The sequence below is a fragment of the Dysidea avara genome, chromosome 7, assembly GCF_963678975.1.
Source record: "Dysidea avara chromosome 7, odDysAvar1.4, whole genome shotgun sequence".
Classification (NCBI taxonomy): Eukaryota; Metazoa; Porifera; class Demospongiae; order Dictyoceratida; family Dysideidae; genus Dysidea; species Dysidea avara.
In genome coordinates this window covers 21650487-21670623 of record NC_089278.1, presented here as the reverse complement: position 1 = coordinate 21670623, position 20137 = coordinate 21650487, and the positions used below count along the sequence as shown (strand labels likewise).

The 20137-nt window shown below is 38.6% G+C and overlaps 2 protein-coding genes across 2 annotated transcripts; one reads left to right on the top strand and one right to left on the bottom strand.

The window, feature by feature from the left end:
- Nucleotides 1-727: 727 nt before the first annotated feature.
- On the bottom strand, nucleotides 728-10750 carry LOC136260423 (uncharacterized). Its single transcript, XM_066054149.1, has 5 exons — nucleotides 10684-10750; nucleotides 10540-10630; nucleotides 10308-10468; nucleotides 10185-10250; nucleotides 728-909 (listed from the first exon to the last, which is right to left on the bottom strand). The coding sequence occupies exons 2-5, from the start codon at nucleotides 10589-10591 to the stop codon at nucleotides 865-867; spliced, it is 324 nt and encodes a 107-aa protein (XP_065910221.1). The 5' UTR covers nucleotides 10592-10630; nucleotides 10684-10750; the 3' UTR covers nucleotides 728-864.
- Nucleotides 10751-13223: 2473 nt separating this feature from the next.
- On the top strand, nucleotides 13224-18410 carry LOC136261860 (uncharacterized). Its single transcript, XM_066055939.1, has 2 exons — nucleotides 13224-14383; nucleotides 16005-18410. The coding sequence occupies exons 1-2, from the start codon at nucleotides 13939-13941 to the stop codon at nucleotides 16385-16387; spliced, it is 828 nt and encodes a 275-aa protein (XP_065912011.1). The 5' UTR covers nucleotides 13224-13938; the 3' UTR covers nucleotides 16388-18410.
- The last annotated feature ends 1727 nt before the right edge of the window (nucleotides 18411-20137 follow it).

The following is a 20137-nucleotide window of genomic DNA, read 5'->3' as shown; positions in this document are numbered from 1 at the left end:
TACTGACAATGCTATCCTACTTCAAAAGAAGGTTACAACCTGTAAATGTATGCAGTGAAATACTTCCTCCCACACTGTGTATATAAAAGCTATATAATATATAGCTTATAAGGTTGTTAAGCAATTCAAACACACACACACACACACACTTGAGAAGGAAGCCATCCAATGGATGATGCTTATCCTGAAGAATACCAATCATTGGTAGCAATGACAAGTACACACTTGTGTCTAGATATGTCTTGTATTCACCTAACACAAAACCGTTGACTACTTAAAGGATACTTGTAATTGAAGTCATAAACGGATGGACACAATCCTAGAATTAACTGCAAATCATGACTCTCCTGCATCACGCCAAACCTGAGTCATACATAGAATCAAGTACTACTGCAACTCCTTTACCACATTGTAACATATTACCTGGCCCAGGTAAGTTATGACTGGAGTGTAACATTGTAAAGCCATCCACCTCATATACCAAACCACTTAGTCTCAGTAATACATACCGAAACGTTTCAATTCATTCACTAAAAATTAATCTTCCTATCTGCTGCCACTGGTGACCTAATCTCAATTAAAATCTGTGCAAAATTGGATCAGTTGGGTCTGAGTAGCAACTTCTCAAATAGGTATGGCCTTAGTGATGTTCACCACCATTTCGTCACTTCACCTGATCTCCAAAACAAATCTCGAGTGATTTTTCATGTTACGCAATCACGCCACATACTGTAATACTCCATATTTTATCTGAATACTACTAAAGTGCTATAAACCTATATACAGTTCACAGAGCTATACTATAATAAAGCAATACACAAACACAAAATCATGTCACTGAGGCAGCAGGGTAGCTAGTGTTCTTTATTCTCTGGCCATGCTCCTCAGTAGAGGAACATTAACCACTTCCTATAACACAACAGAACAGTAGCTCATCACAATACACAGTGAGAACATGTACATAGTAACAACAATATAAGTACAGTGTGCATGATAGAGAGGATTATCTTGAGGATTATGGACTCTTGGTACTAAAGTTCGCATCACAAACTAAATTGTTAGCTATATTTTGGCTTTCACCACTTAGAGTTCGGTTATCAATACTATATAGCCGAAGGGCTGTATTTTCAACGTTGAGCAATGTTGCAGATTTGTAAACAATCCCAAACTATATGGAGGCCTAAATATAAAATTTTCACTGGTAACCCTCAAAATCTCAATATCAGCAAAAATTTTTCTCCCTGAATTTTTATCACCTACAAATGTGCTCTCCACACACACATAAAAAAAACAACATTCAAACATACATGCATATGTGTAGACTATACAGCATAAATAAATTACACAATTGCGACATACATGTAAAGGAATAACAGTTAAAAATAGTTATCAAACAGTTCAGTAGTACTGGTTAGTAGGGTTCCCCCTTAAAATGACAGGCACCACCCAAAATGCCGTGGTTTAAAACTATCATAGAAACACCATACATGACAAAAATCACTTTTACAGAATTGTCTTAGTGCATCTATCTTTAAATCCAGCATTAAAAACAAGAAACTTGAACACTCACAGATAACCGGATATTGATTTCTTTCAAATCACCAAAATCTGAATTTTGGTCTACCTGCCTTGCCAGCCTACCTCAGGTCCACAGTCATAAGACTCAAGGCCAAACAAACAAAGCTACACATGGCGACCATTCCACAATAACAATCTCACTGGTGGCATGTGCCTTTTCTGGTTCCAACAAGTGTCTGCCTCCTACAATTTGTTTTTCCTTTTATATCATCATTGTCTCCTTCATGCAAGGAAACCATACCAAATGTGTAAATTTTCCACATCAACACTTCCCTTAGAGGAGCGTATTTAGAGGCCTCAAAACTATTTGAAGCACTTTAGCAACTGTAAGTGAAGCAGATATGTGTAGTTGCAATTGCATGGACTGACCATGCCCTCTAAATGATCAGAACATGCTGTTTTGCTCTTAACAAACAGAGTTAGCTGCAATAATGGTTTTACTGTAGAAAACTAGACCTAGCAAACCACACCCCTTAATATATATTTCATAACTCACTAGAGACAGCAGGAGATTGAGATACTCTAATAAAGTAGTCACAGCCACACCCCCATGTATAACGTAGCTATGCGAAAAAGTACAACTAATTAAAAATAAAGAAATAAAGTATAGAGTTCCAGCAATAAAAAGCTATGTGGTTACTTTGGCATTGAACAGATGGTAGTAATATGGGATTTTCCCACAAAGCTATGTTATAATAACTATAATACCATAATTCATATGATATTATTGTGTTTCACTATACTTTTTATTGCTAAAACCCTACCTTCATTTTTACATTAATAGTACGACTAATAGTTACAGTAAAAATTAATAAAAACAATGAACACCAGCTATCGACAGCTATTCTCCATAAATGGATACGTTTGCATGTACTGCAATTGCCTTCTTGCATAAGTCCAGTCATGGATTTTTCTCTTTTCTCCACCTTTTCAAATACACTTTCTGTAACAACTTCAAACAGGCTGTAGGACCAGGTGTCCTACAGACCTTCAGCACTTGTGCTGTAAAGCCTTAATAAAAAAATAAAAAATAAAAAAAGTCATCCCATCACTAATGCTGTAGACAAACGTAGTAAGTAAAGATAGCAAATCACACAAGCAAACTACATGATGCCTGAAATTGCACAAGGAATAACTGAGAATAAACAGTGAAGTGTAACATTTTATGCTTTCAAAACTTGAGAAGTACATGGATTGTAGTTAATGAGGCTTTGATGTAGAGCTAGCCCAAAAGGAACTTCTTTGGTTGAGTGCATACAATGCAAATCACCCCCCCCCCCCAAAAAAAATTTTTTTAAAACCTTCCACCCACCAATATAGCCATTTAAGACTCACAATGGTGAGATCAGAAATCTGGTTACATTAAATGTCTAATATGTTGTAGCAAAATTTGTGACTGGATCTACGAAAACCGTTCTTATCACCCAAGACAGGAAGTTTGATTTTTCACACAAACACAAAGCTTAATGAATGCACTATCAGGTTTCACTGCCACATTCGACCAGAGTGAAGCGGTCTGCTTCTGCTGGCTGCTTTATAAAGTACAGTGGCGAGCCGTACGAGTGATCTGGGGTCTTGATGGAGCCCTGGCCAACCAGGAGATGGCTGTGTGTGACTATACAGCTCTGTGGTGCTGGACAATGACCTGTGCTGTAAATTTCCTTTCATTTTAGCCAGTTCTGAGCCCTGAATGGCCCATAACTTGGCCTAATTCATCCCAACACATTTCTTTTCAATTTTTGAACACCATCTTGCCCGCTTTCCAGGCCCCGCCTCCAACCCTTCTGGAGCTTGCCTGATACAGAAAACCTCAGTTTAAAAACTATCTAAAATGGTGGGAAACTTAGCTGTTGACTACTTCTTCTGTGGATGATCAGGAAGGCAAGAAATTGTTGTGAAACGTGTGTAAATTTGGTATGCGTAGCTACCACCATTGGCCAGCTACAACACTCTGAATATTTAAAACCAACGTTTCTCGATACTTTTAAATGGGCGATAAGACTGGTTTTCCCAGAGACAGTCACATTTCATGAGCATACTCATTAGGAATGCACATAAATATAATGTGTATGGAGAATAGAGTTGCATGCAGTAAACAGAGTATTTGACTGTTAGAGTGTTGCACAAATACTATCGGAGGCTAACGCTGAAATAAGAATCTACCGGTATTTCTTTAATTTGAAGCTGGAATGAGAGTGGGCATGTACCCTTTAGCACTCCTGCACATCTCAACTAAACTATATAGTTGGAAATGCATCAAGTAAGGCACTACCCGGACTGCAACTTGTCTGGAGATCAAGTCACACCCTGGTCCTGCAGAGTTTTGATATTATAAGATATTATTTTGGCACCCTACAATGTAGGCTTTCAGCATATTCAGTAGCCATTTGTCAAGATCAGCATCTAATCTGATTATGAAGTATGTGTAGAATTTACTACAAGACCTTGTACCAGTATAAGGTGCAGCCAGATTTTGTTGTTGTCTTGTATAGCTAATAATTGTACAGTGAGTCAGCAACCTGTTACTATTCAAGAGAAGTCCTTCAAGTACCAGCCCTTCTAAAAATAGATTGCAAATCTTTATAACTTCATAGGTAGCTTCCACATATATCACTATCATGAGATATAATTAGGTGTTGAGGATACAGTCAACCTAAATTGTATTTTGGGTCAAAACTTGCCTGCCTAGTTGCTTGTTGCAGAAAAAAAAGGGGAGATATGATGCTACTAGTGTCAATCACTTAAACAGTTATACTGAAGGGCTTTGAAGCATAAACAGTGATGCAGGCCTGGACAGTGGCATAGCCAAGGGTGGGCCTGGGTGGGCACATGCCCACCCAACTTTCCCTAGGAGAGCGGCACCCACTCGCTTTTGTTATTACGAACAAGAGACAAATAGTGCATACCTTGGTAGCACAATGTTTTGTTGTAAATCAGCAGTTGATATTAATATAAGTTCAATAATTACATCACGTGATCCGGGTAGTTCAGTGTTTTCTATTTAATACACATCATCACGTGATCCAAATTTTAGGTGGGGAAGAGAGGAACACGAGGAAGGAGGGATCCAGTCTATTTTTCACATCTGGAATATTGAATTGTGAGCAACAGCACAGATGTTCTTTTGTTGGCGTGGTGAAGTGACCTAAAGTGATAGACAAAAATGGTGTAAAGTCAGTTGGTGGCGAATAATTGCAATTGGTGGCTGAATTAAGCCGCTACGATTATCTCAAGAGTCAGGTTGGAGTATAGAGAGTTGTGTACAAGTACAGATGAGTTAAGGGAGACTAGACAAGGAGGTGTAATAAGTTAGTTTCAATTACTAGAGCTTCTATATCATTCATGCAGTAGCATTAGACTAGTGAAATAAGCTGTAGGAACAGCAGCGTAGTGTATTATTAGCTAGCTAGATATATTTATGCGCTTTTGAAACAGCTTTTAAACCAAATGTATGTAGAGTCCACTAAGGATGGTCTCGCACTTTGTGCTAGTTAGTTGCATGGGGTGAAATGTGTGGGTGAGTGTGCCCACCCATCCGTGGAGGCCTGGTACGCCACTGGGCCTGGATGGGCATTAAATTTCCTTGGACAGAAGGGCCTGCTTGCCAATGAACAGTACTCTAGTAAAAGACATTATCGATGACAAAAGCATCAGTTGAAACTGAAATTTGCTAAGAAACCACATCATATGATCCAGAGAGTCTTACAGTTCACATGATAAAATTTCTTAAAATAGGAGAAGAGCATGGAATCTATCATTGATGAATTGTGAGCAACAGTCATGGAACCTTTTTGCTGGTGTAAAAGTGACAAAACAAATCATCTGGTCCAGACAACTGAATCAGCTGAATTCAACATGAATCAGCTGAATTAAACCATATTTCAATTAGCTGGAGTATAAAGAGTCGAAGATATATAATAAAGGGATTGAAAATGGTTGATAGGGAGGTTAATAAGTCAGTTTTCATGTAGCGCTTGTTTCTAGTTTCTAAATCATTCATGCAGTACATTTAGACATTATTAGATTAGTGAAATAGGAACAGCAGTATAGTAGCTAAATGCACCACTGCACTTCACATTTATCGAACAGGTTGACAGTTATCACGTTATTTATTTCACCAGCTTTGAAAATCTAGGAGTGAAACATTGTATTTCTCAGTTACAGTACTAGTGATGACTGAACATTAGTATAGATGGTATCTTCATACAGTATCATAGTACCCTGAAACATCTCTCTAATCTGACACCTTTGTTATCAATACCTCTATAATTGTGCTGGATCAAAATTACTATGTGATACTATCTCAGTAATCCTCAGTAATCCGACATAATTTTGGATCCCAATGAGCGTCAGATTATAGAGGTTTCACTGTACTGTATTAGGGATCATGGTGTTCTTGCCCTTCAAAACCACCCAAAAAACAGCCTCAGTTTTTCTTTCAAAACAGCTATATAGCCAAGCCCAAAAATACATGCCTTTAGAACGACTCCACAAGTTTCTATGGAATTTTAAAATCTCCTATTTAACTGAATTTTTACTAACTGACTAACTAACCAACTAACTTGATACCTACATACAACCATAACTCGACAAGGCATAAGGCTACTGACTTGATTTTTTCACTGTTTAATGTTGCTTCGTTCCAAGATGTTCCTTTTTACCAACCACAGTATGTACAATATTTTTCTGACAATGCAAAGTGTCAAATTATAGTGCCACAATATGGCTTCTCTGTGGCTGTGTTGGTAGCTATTATACTTATCACCCATACTTTCTGTGGCAATTGCAGAGATACTTCTTGTACTGTTCCTCACTCCATTGTAACGGGTGGAACATAGCTAAAGACGAAGCATGATGGCCATTGCACTTTTCAGATTTCATAGACTGAATTAGGGATTAAATGTCCATTAGTACATCTGCAGGTATAGGCAACCTCTCTTGTTTCACTACTTTTTGCTATTCCTTTGTTTCACTACGTACTTTATTATTCTTTGATCCCTAACCCAATTCAAATTTTCTAATTTTTCCTTCTACTTGTAATGGAACCAAAAGGTCAAGTCATTGTAAAGTGTTACATGCATCGTACACTGATCAGCCACTTCAAATTTCAGTGATACCATCTGACCAAGCATTCTTATGTTACTTAGCAGCTGGTGTTTGCTTACAAAGTATATACATACTATGCCAGTAAGCATTGCACTGTTCATACCTTGGCTTAGGGTACAAGATTTACTTGAGCAAGCTCTGCATATTGCAGTGATCAATGGACTCTATAAGTTACTGCCAGTTTGCAAGCATACGATGAATTCTTTATATAGTTAGTTATTGATGTCACACAATGTTTATCTATGGCGATCGTTGGGCTGGATGGCTACCTACAAGTTAATATACGTACAAGTATAAGAAAAAGTTAGCACAGTAGGGATATTCACTTCTTATTGTTTTACAGTGTTTGGACATTACGTACTACTCCAATCCAACTTGTTTCAGTAATTTTTATTGCAGCACTATATACTGTCCCTATACTAATTAAAATTTCTAATTTTTTCTTATACTTGTTTGTGAAGTTTTTTTTGCAAAGCTCGTGACCACTAAATAGCCTGCTTTTCACAAAACTAGTCATAATATTGAGTTAATCACAGCACTATTATACTAGATTATGACTCATACAATAACAACTGATCAGTGGGCGTGCAGACAATAATGGATGTGGATTCGTGCATACCTACAGACTGATGAATGGGCGTGGCTACCATATGTCTACAGACGGTAATTTACATAAGTGAGCGTGGCTCACAAAAGAAGCAGGGCTACGCTATGACGCGTAGTAACACGTCCACGTTTAATTTAGTAGGTGCAGTCAGACCCGGATAATCTGTAAAGCGGGACCTGGATGACCCGACTCAATCGGTTTAACATTGTTACTAAATAAACTATATTTATTGACTTATACATAGCTATATAGTTCACTGCAAGTTGCTCTCACTGATCAATATCAACAGCGAGTCATGTACGTGTGTGTTCAAATAGTTTGGTGCAACGACCACGTGCGTGTATTTGAATAGTTTGATGCAATATACACTGGTAGATGGAAGCCGTACTGTAGTCTATTAACACTCGGCGGTAGAACCTTGACTGGTGGCCATGGTAAAGAAGGATAAGGATAAAGGTAAGACAATAGCGCAAGCATTGTATGTTTATCAATATACCAAGGTTTTTTCTTAAGGAAAAATCATGGCAGGTTTTTGGGTGATATTATATCACGGACCGCCCTCACACCTTTGATGTCCCTACTATACAGAACTATTGTACTGTATGATGTATTAAACTTTTCATTTTCTAATAATACCTCATATGAACATGAGCATGTTTCTTGTGTGTGTATCACTTGCTATGTGCCTGTGTAGAGTCCACTAAAGACAGGACTCCCATTTTGTAATAACTAGTTGTATGGGGTGAAAAGTAGGTGTGCCCACCCATCTCTAAAGGTCTGGTTACACCAACCAAATAGCTGGGAAAGTTTGCCAACATGACCAGGGACAAACAGCCAGCAGATGCCCAGGAAAACACAACTCATAGTGACGCAACATGCACTAACAAAACTAAACATCCAACAAACTTTGTTTCACTGGCGCTGATGTTTAAGACAAACCTTACAGAACTACAATACTACCCTTGATGTGCCTTGTAGACACACAGTCATCATCCTATACTACAATCATAGATTTTCAAAAGAAGGGATAGAAAACTATCACATGATTTATTAAAATTTGTTTAACAATCAGACTAGTAACATGAAATGGTTTGTACCACTTAAAATTTATGACTTATTGTAATACAATTAAAAGAATATTTGTGGTGCACAAGACCCACGATGCTAGTGACTTCACAGTGGTTTACTGCACATTAGGGTGGCTCCTATACACAATTTACATCATATGCATTAGCAACTGCCAACTGGGTTTCATTGTCTATAGTAAATCTACTAGCATATGAAGAAGGTTTTACATGAAACGGACATAATTTGGCTTAATCACAGAACACTGTAATTTTCGCAAACTAACCTGCAGAACTACTTCACAGTGCTTTTGTTTCATTGTAACACTAATGTAGTGAAGGTTAATGGCTGTCAAGACATCGAAATACCTCGTAGTGTTCCCTTCCAAATATCCTCCATTCAATTCGCCATAGAACAAGTAAGTGATTTTCAACCTTAAAATGACACGCTTAAATTTCCTCTGAATTCCTTCTGCTATAGCTCATCGTAATCGCTATTCACAGCTCTTTCCAAATCTGGTCCGGAATCCGAGGTATCTATCACGTGTCGCAGGTTATTACGCCTTTTATTGCATGCCCCCGAAACGCCCAATACAAAATGTATAGGGAAATTTTGCTATACCTGATCGGTTTAGGCCATTTTGATGCACCTAAATTTCTGTGAATTGGACATCTTTTGGTATCATTGTACTCGCAGAGAGTTGCTCTACATGTATCAAATTCGAAAGTTGCTAAACAGACTCGAGGTAGGCGGTACACGATAATTAATTTAATTTTTAATGGTTTTTCAATCAAAATGTATTGGACATGCCTGTTCCAGCTGGCATTTTTGCCATGGACAAAAGTATAGCACATGTCCGCGAACTTCTTCATATGCTAGCGGAAGTAATTAAAAGCAAAACATAACTACAGTTTGTATACTTTGAACTGATGACAATAAACATCTTATTGATTATTAAGATAATGTACAGTATACAAACAGGGGCCCAGACTCAGGGTTACCATACACTGATAGCCAAGGAGTGATCAGTACAGGAGCCCTGGCAAGACTTACATTACTTTTGTCTGTCTCTGCAATTAGCTATGTAGTATGCAATGGAATGTCTTCTGCAAGGAAGAACAGCTTATAAGTTGTGTCGTGCTACATGCATGCATTGCCATTTCACAGTGCGGGAAATGTCTTTAGCAGAGATGGGGTAGTTACTTCAGAAAATTAACTAGTTACTAGCTACACGTTACTTTTATCCCATGTAACTTAGTTACAGTTACAGGTACTTTTCAAAAAGTAACTAAGTACTCTAGTTACTAGTTACTTCGTAGCATAAATTATGACTTGTTTTTTGCTTTTGTAACATGAATTTTGCTCAGATATGCATCATTAAGGGATGCAATACATATGTGCACTTGAAATAACAATTCTGTGGCTATTTCAGGTCGGTTTTAATTATTCCTACATCTGTTACTGAAGCTGAATCATAGAGAACAGCACACAGAATCCATCTACTTAATGTGGCTGTAGCATATATGGCACAAAAATTGAAGTGCTCTTGCTTTTAAAGCATAATTAGTTATAGTTATAATGTAACTATTGTAATTAGTTACTATTGTAACTTAGTTACTTTTCAGACAATTACTCCTAGTTACAAGTTACTAGTTACAAAGCAAGTAACTAGTTATATTACTAGTTACTTTAAAAGTAATCCGTTACGTAACTTAGTTACAAAAGTAACTAGTTACCCCCAACTCTGGTCTTTAGTGTACCCATAGCTACATGTCTTTGCCGCATCACCGGCAAAGCGGCCTATGCTGTACTATTGTCACGTACTTACCCTGTACATTTGAGTAATGGCGCACAACGCGTATCCGGCAAGGGCGCAATCTTCACCAAACGAACCCTACACAAATAACACAGGTGTAAAGTCCTGCAAACGCCACCGGTAACATTTACTCACCCCGATCCCTTTATTTTCGCGAACCTTTTCACGTAAAACAGCAAGACAGTACCAGTTGAGGTAAGGGATCAGTTGAAACAGACAATGTAGACAGCAACTCTCTCCAACAGCTTCAGCCGTCTTTCCCACCATGTAGCACGGAATAAAATATGTCAGGAGACCTGCGTCGGGTGTCATAGTCAGAGAGAGTGAGTGAGCAAGCGAACGACAATTATTTTCACAGCTAACTTACAGACTGTAGCATCATCAAAACAGCCGCAAAATGTGTGGCTAAATTCTCCCATGCTTTATTGACAACAGTTCACCGAGAACTGAGTTAAACACTGCAGGAGGAACAGAGGAATGCCTAGTCTCGTGTATCTAACAGATAATATACCCCTAGTCTCGCGCAGCCAGACCACTATCTCTCCCCATGGCGCTTATCGATTAGAGATTATAAGCGCCTGCTCCTGATTTGAAACCTGATTTGCGATTTGAAATTGGATTTGTGATTTGAAAATTGATTTGAAACTTCACTTGTGATTGCCGTAGTGTGATTTGTGATGAAGGACAGTAGTTCATGATTAAAACTAGTATTGTACCACTGTAAACTTGTATTGTTTAGAAATATGTTTTCGAGAGTAATTTTCAAGCAGTTTAATTATTTGCGTGGGCGAAACCGCTCGAGATTTTGTTGATTTGTGATTTGGTAGCTGAAGGGCGTACGTGATTTGGAGAGGTGTCATACCCCTCAAATAGTACTGTAGAACCATCTGCAACCGGGACCAAAATCAAATCAAGCGATCAAGAGTTAAATTTGGAGTGAATCAAACGATCAAGACGTCCTAGGCTAGAAAGTGGTGATTAAACTAGCCTGAAAACAAAACGAGAATTTACGAAAATATGCGCTAAATTATCAAGCAATCAAGGCTATTTTTAAGGCGAAATCAAGTGATCAAGGTATATTTTCGTCGATCAAAAACCTTGATCTGGGTCGCAGATGGTTCTACAGGACTATTGGTAGTGACCACCCCTTGTAACGAATAGATCCCTTATCGATTAGAGATTATAAGCGCTGGCTCCTGTGCGTTAGATGGGTCTGAGACCATAGATAATATATTATCAAGAGTAAATAATGGAAGAGAGAGTATCCAACTGCCATATACTGCATCAAAAATGAGCATGTCAAGTAGAGAAGCCATCCTGTAGTGCTTTCAAAGGCAGTGTTGAATGAAGTAATAAACACCTGCTAGCTCAGACTGTTTGAAGTATCCAGGCATGATTTGAAGTCAAACAGTCTGAGCTAGAAGGTGTTTATTACTTCATTCAACACCGCAATTGAAAGCACTACAGGATGGCTTCTCTACTTGACGTGCTCATTTTTGATGCAGTATATGGCAGTTGGATACTCTCTCTTCCATTATTACAGCCGTGGGGCGAGGGGTCCAACACTGTGAAATCTCGTACGCTCCCTGCAGTAGAAATCAAGCCTCTAACCTCCGTGTTTCTCTGTAAATTGGAGAAGATTTTCCGTATACTATAGCAGCAGAAATCAACCAGGAAATCAGAAATTACGGTGGAAATCTCGTACAGTTCGCAAGGAAATTTAGACGTAAGAAAAATTTGACGAATTTACACTTCACAGCAGATTTGACAAATAAAATGTTGACGAAATCAAGAGATGTAGACAAAACCTGTACCTTTAAACTGAGGCGCTTATAAATATTTGACGATTATGATTATATTATATTTGGCAATGTGCTGAGATACATCCAATAATATAAATTGACTTATAAATGTTGGTCCAGGAGTTTGTCATAACTAGATGGTGGCAGCTCATTCCATTCTTTAACAGTTCTGTAATATAAGCATTCTTGATAATGTTGGGTGTGTGATGATGGTAATATAAAATGTAATTGGTGGAATTGTCTGGTGGTGGAGGTCTGTGGCAAAAAAATATTGTGGCATTTGTATGACTGGCTCTTGATGGTGAACATTGAGCAATTCTAGATAAAAGTGTCAATCTGCCAGCTTTCCGTCTTTCTTCAAGTGTAGACCAATAGTCAAATTCTGTAATAAGGCTTTATAGCGTATAGAAATAACCATTGCCCCTAGCAACCTGAATTTCCCAGTATTATTAGGTGATGATGCATGCCTAAAGTAACTTCTCCAATTTTGAAAGGATAGCACATATATGTCATAAGTTATGACATTTTGAAATTTGCAGTTTTCCCATAACATATCTATGTGAGAGGGCTACAGTTGCCCCTTCCGGGAAATCACAAAAATAAGGTATTTCAACGTATGCAAAAACTAAAAATTCAAAAGTACATATATCTCAATATTACATAATTTGTAGGTGTGAATGTCAACAATAATCTCTCCAAGTTTTAAATGGATAGTGTATATAGGTCATAAGATATGACCATAGATAATCCCATGATTTGTGTGATTACTGAGAAGGGGCAACTTTTGCCCCTCTCATTGACAATGTATGGGAAAATTGCAACTTCAAAATGTCATATCTCATGACTTATTTATGCTATCCTTTTAAAACTTGGAGAATTGACTTAAGACATTGACATGCACCTACAAATAATGTAAAATTTAGGTTGCTAAGGGCAACAGTTGAATTTTTCATTTTTATGAAATTTGTCTATTGAGCTCTTTCAACATAGATGAAACACTACTATGGTAATCATAGTTGAAAACCTACTCGTCTCTGTATCATTTCAATTTTGTAAATTAAAGATTTCTGGTATGGATCCCAAGGCATATTCCAGGATTGGGCGGACAAGTGATGTATAAGCTTTGGATTTAATTTTGTTGGTACATTTCCTAGGTTTCTTTTGATGAAATTTAGCATTCTAGTGGCTCGGTTGGTGATATTTGTTGTGAGTGTAGTAGTGTAGTGCGCATGCGTATAAACACATATTCCATTCTCCACAAACAGATGACCCAAACGTTCGACGTACATGTTCCTGTCGTCCTGTTCTGGCCTGGAAGGATGAATCTTTCCAATCGCAACTGTTACCGCCATCACTCGTCGCCAAAATGTGGTATCGTGGGTATATAGTGTAATGTCTGACGCCATTGTAACTGAGTCGGTGTTGTTGTCTAGTTGTATGATATACAGTGGTGTTTTGCTCTAGCTCATCTATTTGCTGTTGTAGTTGTTTGCGTGATTTACATTTGTTGATTAAAGAATTACTAATCTATATACCCACGATACCACATTTTGGCGACGAGTGATGGCGGTAGCAGTTGCAATTGGAAAGATTCATCCTTTCAGGCCAGAACAGGACGACTGGAACATGTACGTCGAACGTTTGGGTCATTTGTTTGTGGCGAATGGAATTACAGGCGCAGATAAGAAGCGTGCTATTCTGTTATCCGTGATAGCTACCCCGGGAGACAGTACCTACAAACTACTTTCCAGTCTACTCATGTAGCTCCCACGAAGCCGGGTGAGAAATCTTTCGATGATTTAGTCATCGTTCTCAAGAATCACTTCAGCCCCGTGCCTTCAGAAATCAAAGAGAAGTTCAAGTTCAATACGCGTTTTCGCAAACTAGGCGAATCTATTGCTACTTATGTGTCTGAACTTCGTTCAATTGCCAAGAACTGCAACTACGGTGATACACTGGAGACAATGCTTCAAGACCGAATCGTGTGTGGGGTAAATGATACAGTCATACAACGCCGACTACTAGCTGAAAAAGACTTAGACTTTAAGAAAGCAATGGAAGTCGCCCAGGGCATGGAGTCAGCAGCTACCAATGTTCGAAAACTAACTGATACCAAACAGAACAGTAAGGCTGCCAATGACCGAGAGCCTATTCATCAAATTGGGACCAAAGCCAAGAATTGTTACCGTTGTGGAAATCCTGGACAATATGCTACCACTTGCAAATACAAGGACACTGTCTGCCACAATTGTGGAAAGGTTGGTCATTTACAGAAAGTTTGTCATAGTAAATCTCAACAAAAGAGTGCTTCAAAGGACAAAAAAGGATTTCACTCAGTTGAAGAAAAAGTAGAAGTGGATGAAAATCCAGTAGATGAAGAAGCTTTATTCAACATCAACACATCCACTGGTAAGACCACACCTTGGAATGTTGTTTACAATAACAATGTACCTGTCAGTATGCAAGATACAGGTGCCTCTGTGTCAATTATGTCTGAGACCACCTTTAAAGGGGTAGGTAAAAACAGTGAACCCGGGGACCAAGGACCCGGGGACCCACGGAAATCCAACTATGCTTGGAATTTTATACACCTCACAGTATTCTATATTTGTACTAGGTACCTTTACTAGTAATCTTGCACGGCCAATTCACTTTTCTCCCCTCGCGGCGCCTCGCACGACGTTTACACCAATTAGAAATTATAAGCGCCTCTAAAAAGTGTCTGAAATTGACTGCATTTATAGGCCACTGCCTTCTACACAGTAAGCATGTTAGTCTATTATGCCCATTGCCACCTAGCTACTAGAGTAGTTTAGGAACATTGTGCAAATGCATCATGACATATGAAGAGCTGCTGGAACTTGGTTAGCTTGGCTTAGCAGGTAATTGTTCGCCTGTTGCACAATGAGCATGCTAGTCTATTATGTCACCTAGCTACTAAAGTTTAGAAACATTGTGCAAACAAATACTCTGGGAAAATAGCGAGTGACCTGTAGGTAATGCAGTCAGCTTCAGACACTTTTTCAGAGGCGCTTATAATTTCTAATTGGTGTAAACATCGTGCGAGACGCCACAAGGGAGAAAAAAAGTGGATTGGCCATGCAAGACTGCTTGCAGAGGTACCTAGTACAAGTATAGAATACTGTGAAGTGTAAAAAGCTCCAAGAAGAGTTGGATCCGTGGGTCCCCGGGTCCACTGTTTTTACCTACCCCCTTTAAGGAGTATTGGCCCACCCAAAGTTCTAGCCCTTCCCAAATAAGGCTATGTTCATATTCTGGTGAATCAATTGCTGTTGTTGGGTCTTTTCAAGTCAATGTTGTTTACAAATCACAGACATACACCTTACCACTGGTCATTGTAAAAGGGTCAGGTCCTACTCTCATGGGTCATAACTGGCTTCAAGTGTTATCATTGGATTGGCAAGAAATTTTCATCTGCACAATGCCAGTAATTCTACACATTCCTTACATAGTGTGCTTGAGAAACACCCAGATGTTTTCAGAGAAGGGCTTGGTACCTTAAAAGGGTTTGAAGCAAAGATCTTAGTGGATCCCTCTGCTCCACCTAAGTATTGTAAGTCCCGTTCTGTTCCATATTTCTTCCGAGAAAAGCTAGAGAAAGAGTTAGATCACTTAGTTAGTGAAGGAACTTTAGAGCCGGTGCAAACCTCTGATTGGGCTTCTCCCATTGTTACAGTTCTCAAACCAGACAAAGTTTCAGTGAGAGTGTGCGGTGATTTCAAACAAACTGTTAACCCTATTTCAACACTTGATAAATACCCAATTCCTAAGGTTGACGACCTCTTTTCAACTCTATCAGGAGGCAAAGTTTTCAGCAAAATTGATCTTAGTCAGGCTTACCAACAGCTCCCATTAGCAGTTGAATCCAAACCATATGTTACAATCAATACACATAAAGGCCTGTTTCGCTACACAAGACTACCTTATGGTATTTCATCTGCCCCAGGAATTTTTCAAAATATTATGGAAAATGTACTAAAGGGTATTCACAAAGTAATTGTCTATTTAGACAACATCTTAATTTCTGGAGCAGACGAGCCTGAGCATTTACAAATACTTGGACAGGTTCTCATAAGACTTGACAATGCAGGTTTACGAGTTAAGAAAGAAAAATGTGAGTTTCTTGTACCTTCCGTCACTTACCTTGGGCACAAGATTGATGCCAATGGCCTTCACCCACTTCCTGAGAAAGTTAAGGCAGTTGAAGACACCCCTAGTCCCCAGAATTTTCATGAGTTAAGGACGCACTTAGGTCTGATTTCATATTACAGTAAATTTTTGCCAATATGTCTACTGTTTAGTCACCTTTGTACAAATTGTTACAAAAATCAACAAAGTGGTGTTGGTCAGATGAAGCTAACAAAGCATTTCAAGATTCCAAGAAGCTTTTAACATCTTCCTTGTTAGTACATTTTGGTCCTAAACTCAAATTGACACTTGCTTGTGATGCCTCAGCGTATGGAATAGGAGTCGTTTTGGCTCATAAGTACCTAAATGGCTCTGAAAAACCTGTTGCGTACGCTTCACGTACCCTAACCAAAGCTGAACAAAATTACAGTCAAATTGAGAAGGAAGGTCTTGCTTGGATTAATGGAGTTAAACATTTCCATTCTTACTTGTTTGGTCATTCTTTTGACTTAATTACCGACCATAAACCACTGTTAACATTATTTCATGAACACAAACCAACATCTCCTCAAACTTCAGCACGAATTCGTCGCTGGTCATTGTTGTTGGCAGCCTATGAATACAAGATGGTATTTCGTGGTACATAGTTACATGGTAACGCTGATGGCTTGAGTAGATTACCACTTCCCTCTACCACATCTGACTTACCAATGGCACCAGAGCTAGTGTTACTATTGGAACACCTCGCAGAATCCCCAGTTACTGCTTCTGATATTAAGAAATTCACTAGACGTGATCCAGTGCTTTCTCAAGTTTTGCAATTCGTTATGCAAGGTTGGCCAAATAAATGTGATACTTCTCTATCTGCTTATTCATCCCACAAAACTGAGTTATCAGTACTTGATGGTCGCCTATTGTGGGGTTCAAGAGTGGTTATTCCACCACAGTGTCAACAGAACATTTTACAGGAAATGCATTCTGCCCATCCAGGCATGACCAAGATGAAATCTTTAGCCCGAATGTATGTTTGGTGGCCTGGTCTGGACACAGATATTGACGAAACTGTATGATCATGTGACGAATGCCAACTGAATCAAGCTAACCCCCTCTTAACCCATGGAATTGGCCATCTAGACCATGGGCTAGGCTTCATTTAGACTATGCCGGACCATTTCAAGATCGAAATTTTCTAATTGTCATTGACACTCATTCAAAATGGATAGAAGCATTTCCAGCCACATCTCCTTCAACCTCAGTTACAATTGAATTGTTACGCCCACTCTTTGCTCAATTTGGTTTACCTGAGACCATTGTCACCGATAATGGCAGTTGTTTTGTCAGTGCGGATTTCCAACACTTTCTAACTATGAATGGCATAAAACATATTACATCTGCACCATATCATCCCTCGACAAATGGTCTCGCAGAAAGAGCTGTTCAGATTGTTAAGAAAGGCTTAAAGAAAGTTACTGAAGGTTCTATTAGATCTCAAATTGCTAAAGTTTTACTAGCCTACAGAACCACTCCACACAGTACAACTGGGAGTACTCCAGCTTCTTTGCTACTTGGTCGAAATCCTCGTACAAGACTAGATCTGTTAAAACCAAACACTGCTGAGCAAATAGAGAGCAAACAACTGATACAAAAGAAATCGCATGATAATTCTGTTAAATCACGTTTGTTTTTCAGATAACCAACCAGTTTTAACTCGTAATTTTGGTCGAGGTCACAAGTGGCTCAAAGGTGAAATTATTAAGTCTACAGGTCCAGTTTCATACTTAGTCAAATTACAGAATGGTATTCAAGTACATCGTCATCAAGATCAAATTCGTAAACATGTCGAAACTTCCACCAATGTAACTGTTACTGATAAATCTGATGAAGAGTCATTATCTGTACCTACTATTGTTACAGATTTTGCTCCAAGTGACACTGTTTCACTTAGTTCTCGTCAACACTCCCAACGTGAACATCGCTTACCAGTCAGATACCGTCACTCTGGTAACTAACTTTCTTTTGTTCTGTAATGCATACATTTTTTTTGTTGCTGAATCCCTTTTCTTTGGTTGTTATTGTATGACACATTTTAGGGGGGAGGAAATGTAGTAGTGTAGTGCGCATGCGTATAAACACATATGTGTATTGTAATGTATGACGCCATTGCAACTGAGTCGGTGTTGTTGTCTAGTTGTTGTATGATGTACAGTAGTGTTTTGCTCGAGCTTATCTATTGCTGTTGTAGTTGTTTGCGTGATTTACATTTGTTGATTAAAGAATTACTAATCTATATACCCACGATACCACAGTGAGCGTTCCATGAAAGTGTACTATTGAGTAGAACTCCGAGGTACTTATATGTATCACTTAACTGAATTGTTTGATTGTTTAAAATATATTCACTTGTAAATGGTGAATGGTTCCTTGTACCTCTTAGTAACACACACTTGCTAACATTAAATTTCATCTGCCATATATGTGGCCAGTTTGAAATTTCATCCAGTTGATGATTTTAAACTTTTGTCTCACTCTATTTCATGAGGACCTGAGTTTGGTCTTCGTTTGAATTTATCAAAATGCGAACTGTTTTGGCCTTCTGGTGATTCTTTTCCAGAATTTCCTTCCGATATCAAGCAGGTTGATGGTCTAGAGCTATTAGGATCTGCACTTTGGGGTGATGATGCTTTCTTTAACGAAGTGTATATTTAGCCGGTCACCAATCACGGTGCAAATATTTATTTAGCTGGTCGTTTGTTGTATAACTTGAGTATCAAACACAATAGTTGTATGAAGGTAAGTTTTTGGGTGAGTTCAAGGTGGGCTAGGGTTGGAGCGAGCGTCCCGGCAAAGCCGGGTCAACCCTAGCTTGCCTCAAACTCACCCAAAAACTTACCTTCATACAGACAGTGGAAGTTATCATTATGTTTAACAGGCAAACGTTAAGGTTAGGGTCGGGTTCAGCTTTGATTTCTTCTTCATTGGTATGGGTTAGACTGTATTTTATATTTGTAACATTTAAATAGTACAAAAACAAGAGGAGTAGCCAGCAAGCACCGGTGGTACAGTGGTAGAGCGTGGGTACTGCAAACCTGGATGTGTGGGCTCAAGCCTTGGTCACATCACACTTTTTCTTCATTTCTTATACGTTTTGTGTCACGATTTAAGTTTTTTTAAAAATAGCAATGATGGCTAAATATCAACAGCCTTTCTTTAAAGAGTTTTTGCGTTGTCATATAGATAAGGTGACCTCAATCCAGGAAAAACTTGCTCTTTTGGAAGATCCTCAAGTGGAACTTCATCTTCTGCAAAGTTGTCTCAGCAGCTGCAAGATTATCCACCCACTTAGAACTGTTCCTTTTGTGCTACAACCATTTCTTTGTCATACTTCATTCAAATTAATTGATATATCAGGTATTAAGTTGCTTAATTCAGGCAGCATAGGCAAATCAGCAGCACTATCAGTAAACACAGAAAGGTAGTAATTGAACAAATCTGCTTTTTCTCTGTCAGATTCTGCTGTAATGGAGTTATGTTTCAGAACTGTAGGCAATGATCTAGATTTAGACAGGCTCTTGATGTGTGAAATATTTTAGGGTCTTTATGCTTGGCAAAATTGTCTACTAGACTTTGCTCATAGTTATATTTGGCAGTTTGTAACTCAGATTGTAAGTGATCTTCTGCACAGATTAAGGGCAGGTATAGAGAAACGTCGTCATAACTTTCGCCGCATTGTTCAGAATTTAGTGTCTTATATGGGCATTAAACCATTTGGGATATTGAGATCTCAACCTGACTTTTGGAATAAACTGATCCATCCCTGTAATAATTGTTTGTTTGATGATGGTCCATGCCTCATTAACATCAGTACAATTGTAATAACTTGTTTGGTCACAGCTTATAAGAAATTGATCATAGTTTGCCTTTGAAAAGTCATAATTTGATGGTTTGTGACCGGAATGAGTAGAATAGAAGTACATAGTTAAAGATACTAAATAATGATCAGATATTGAATTGTCC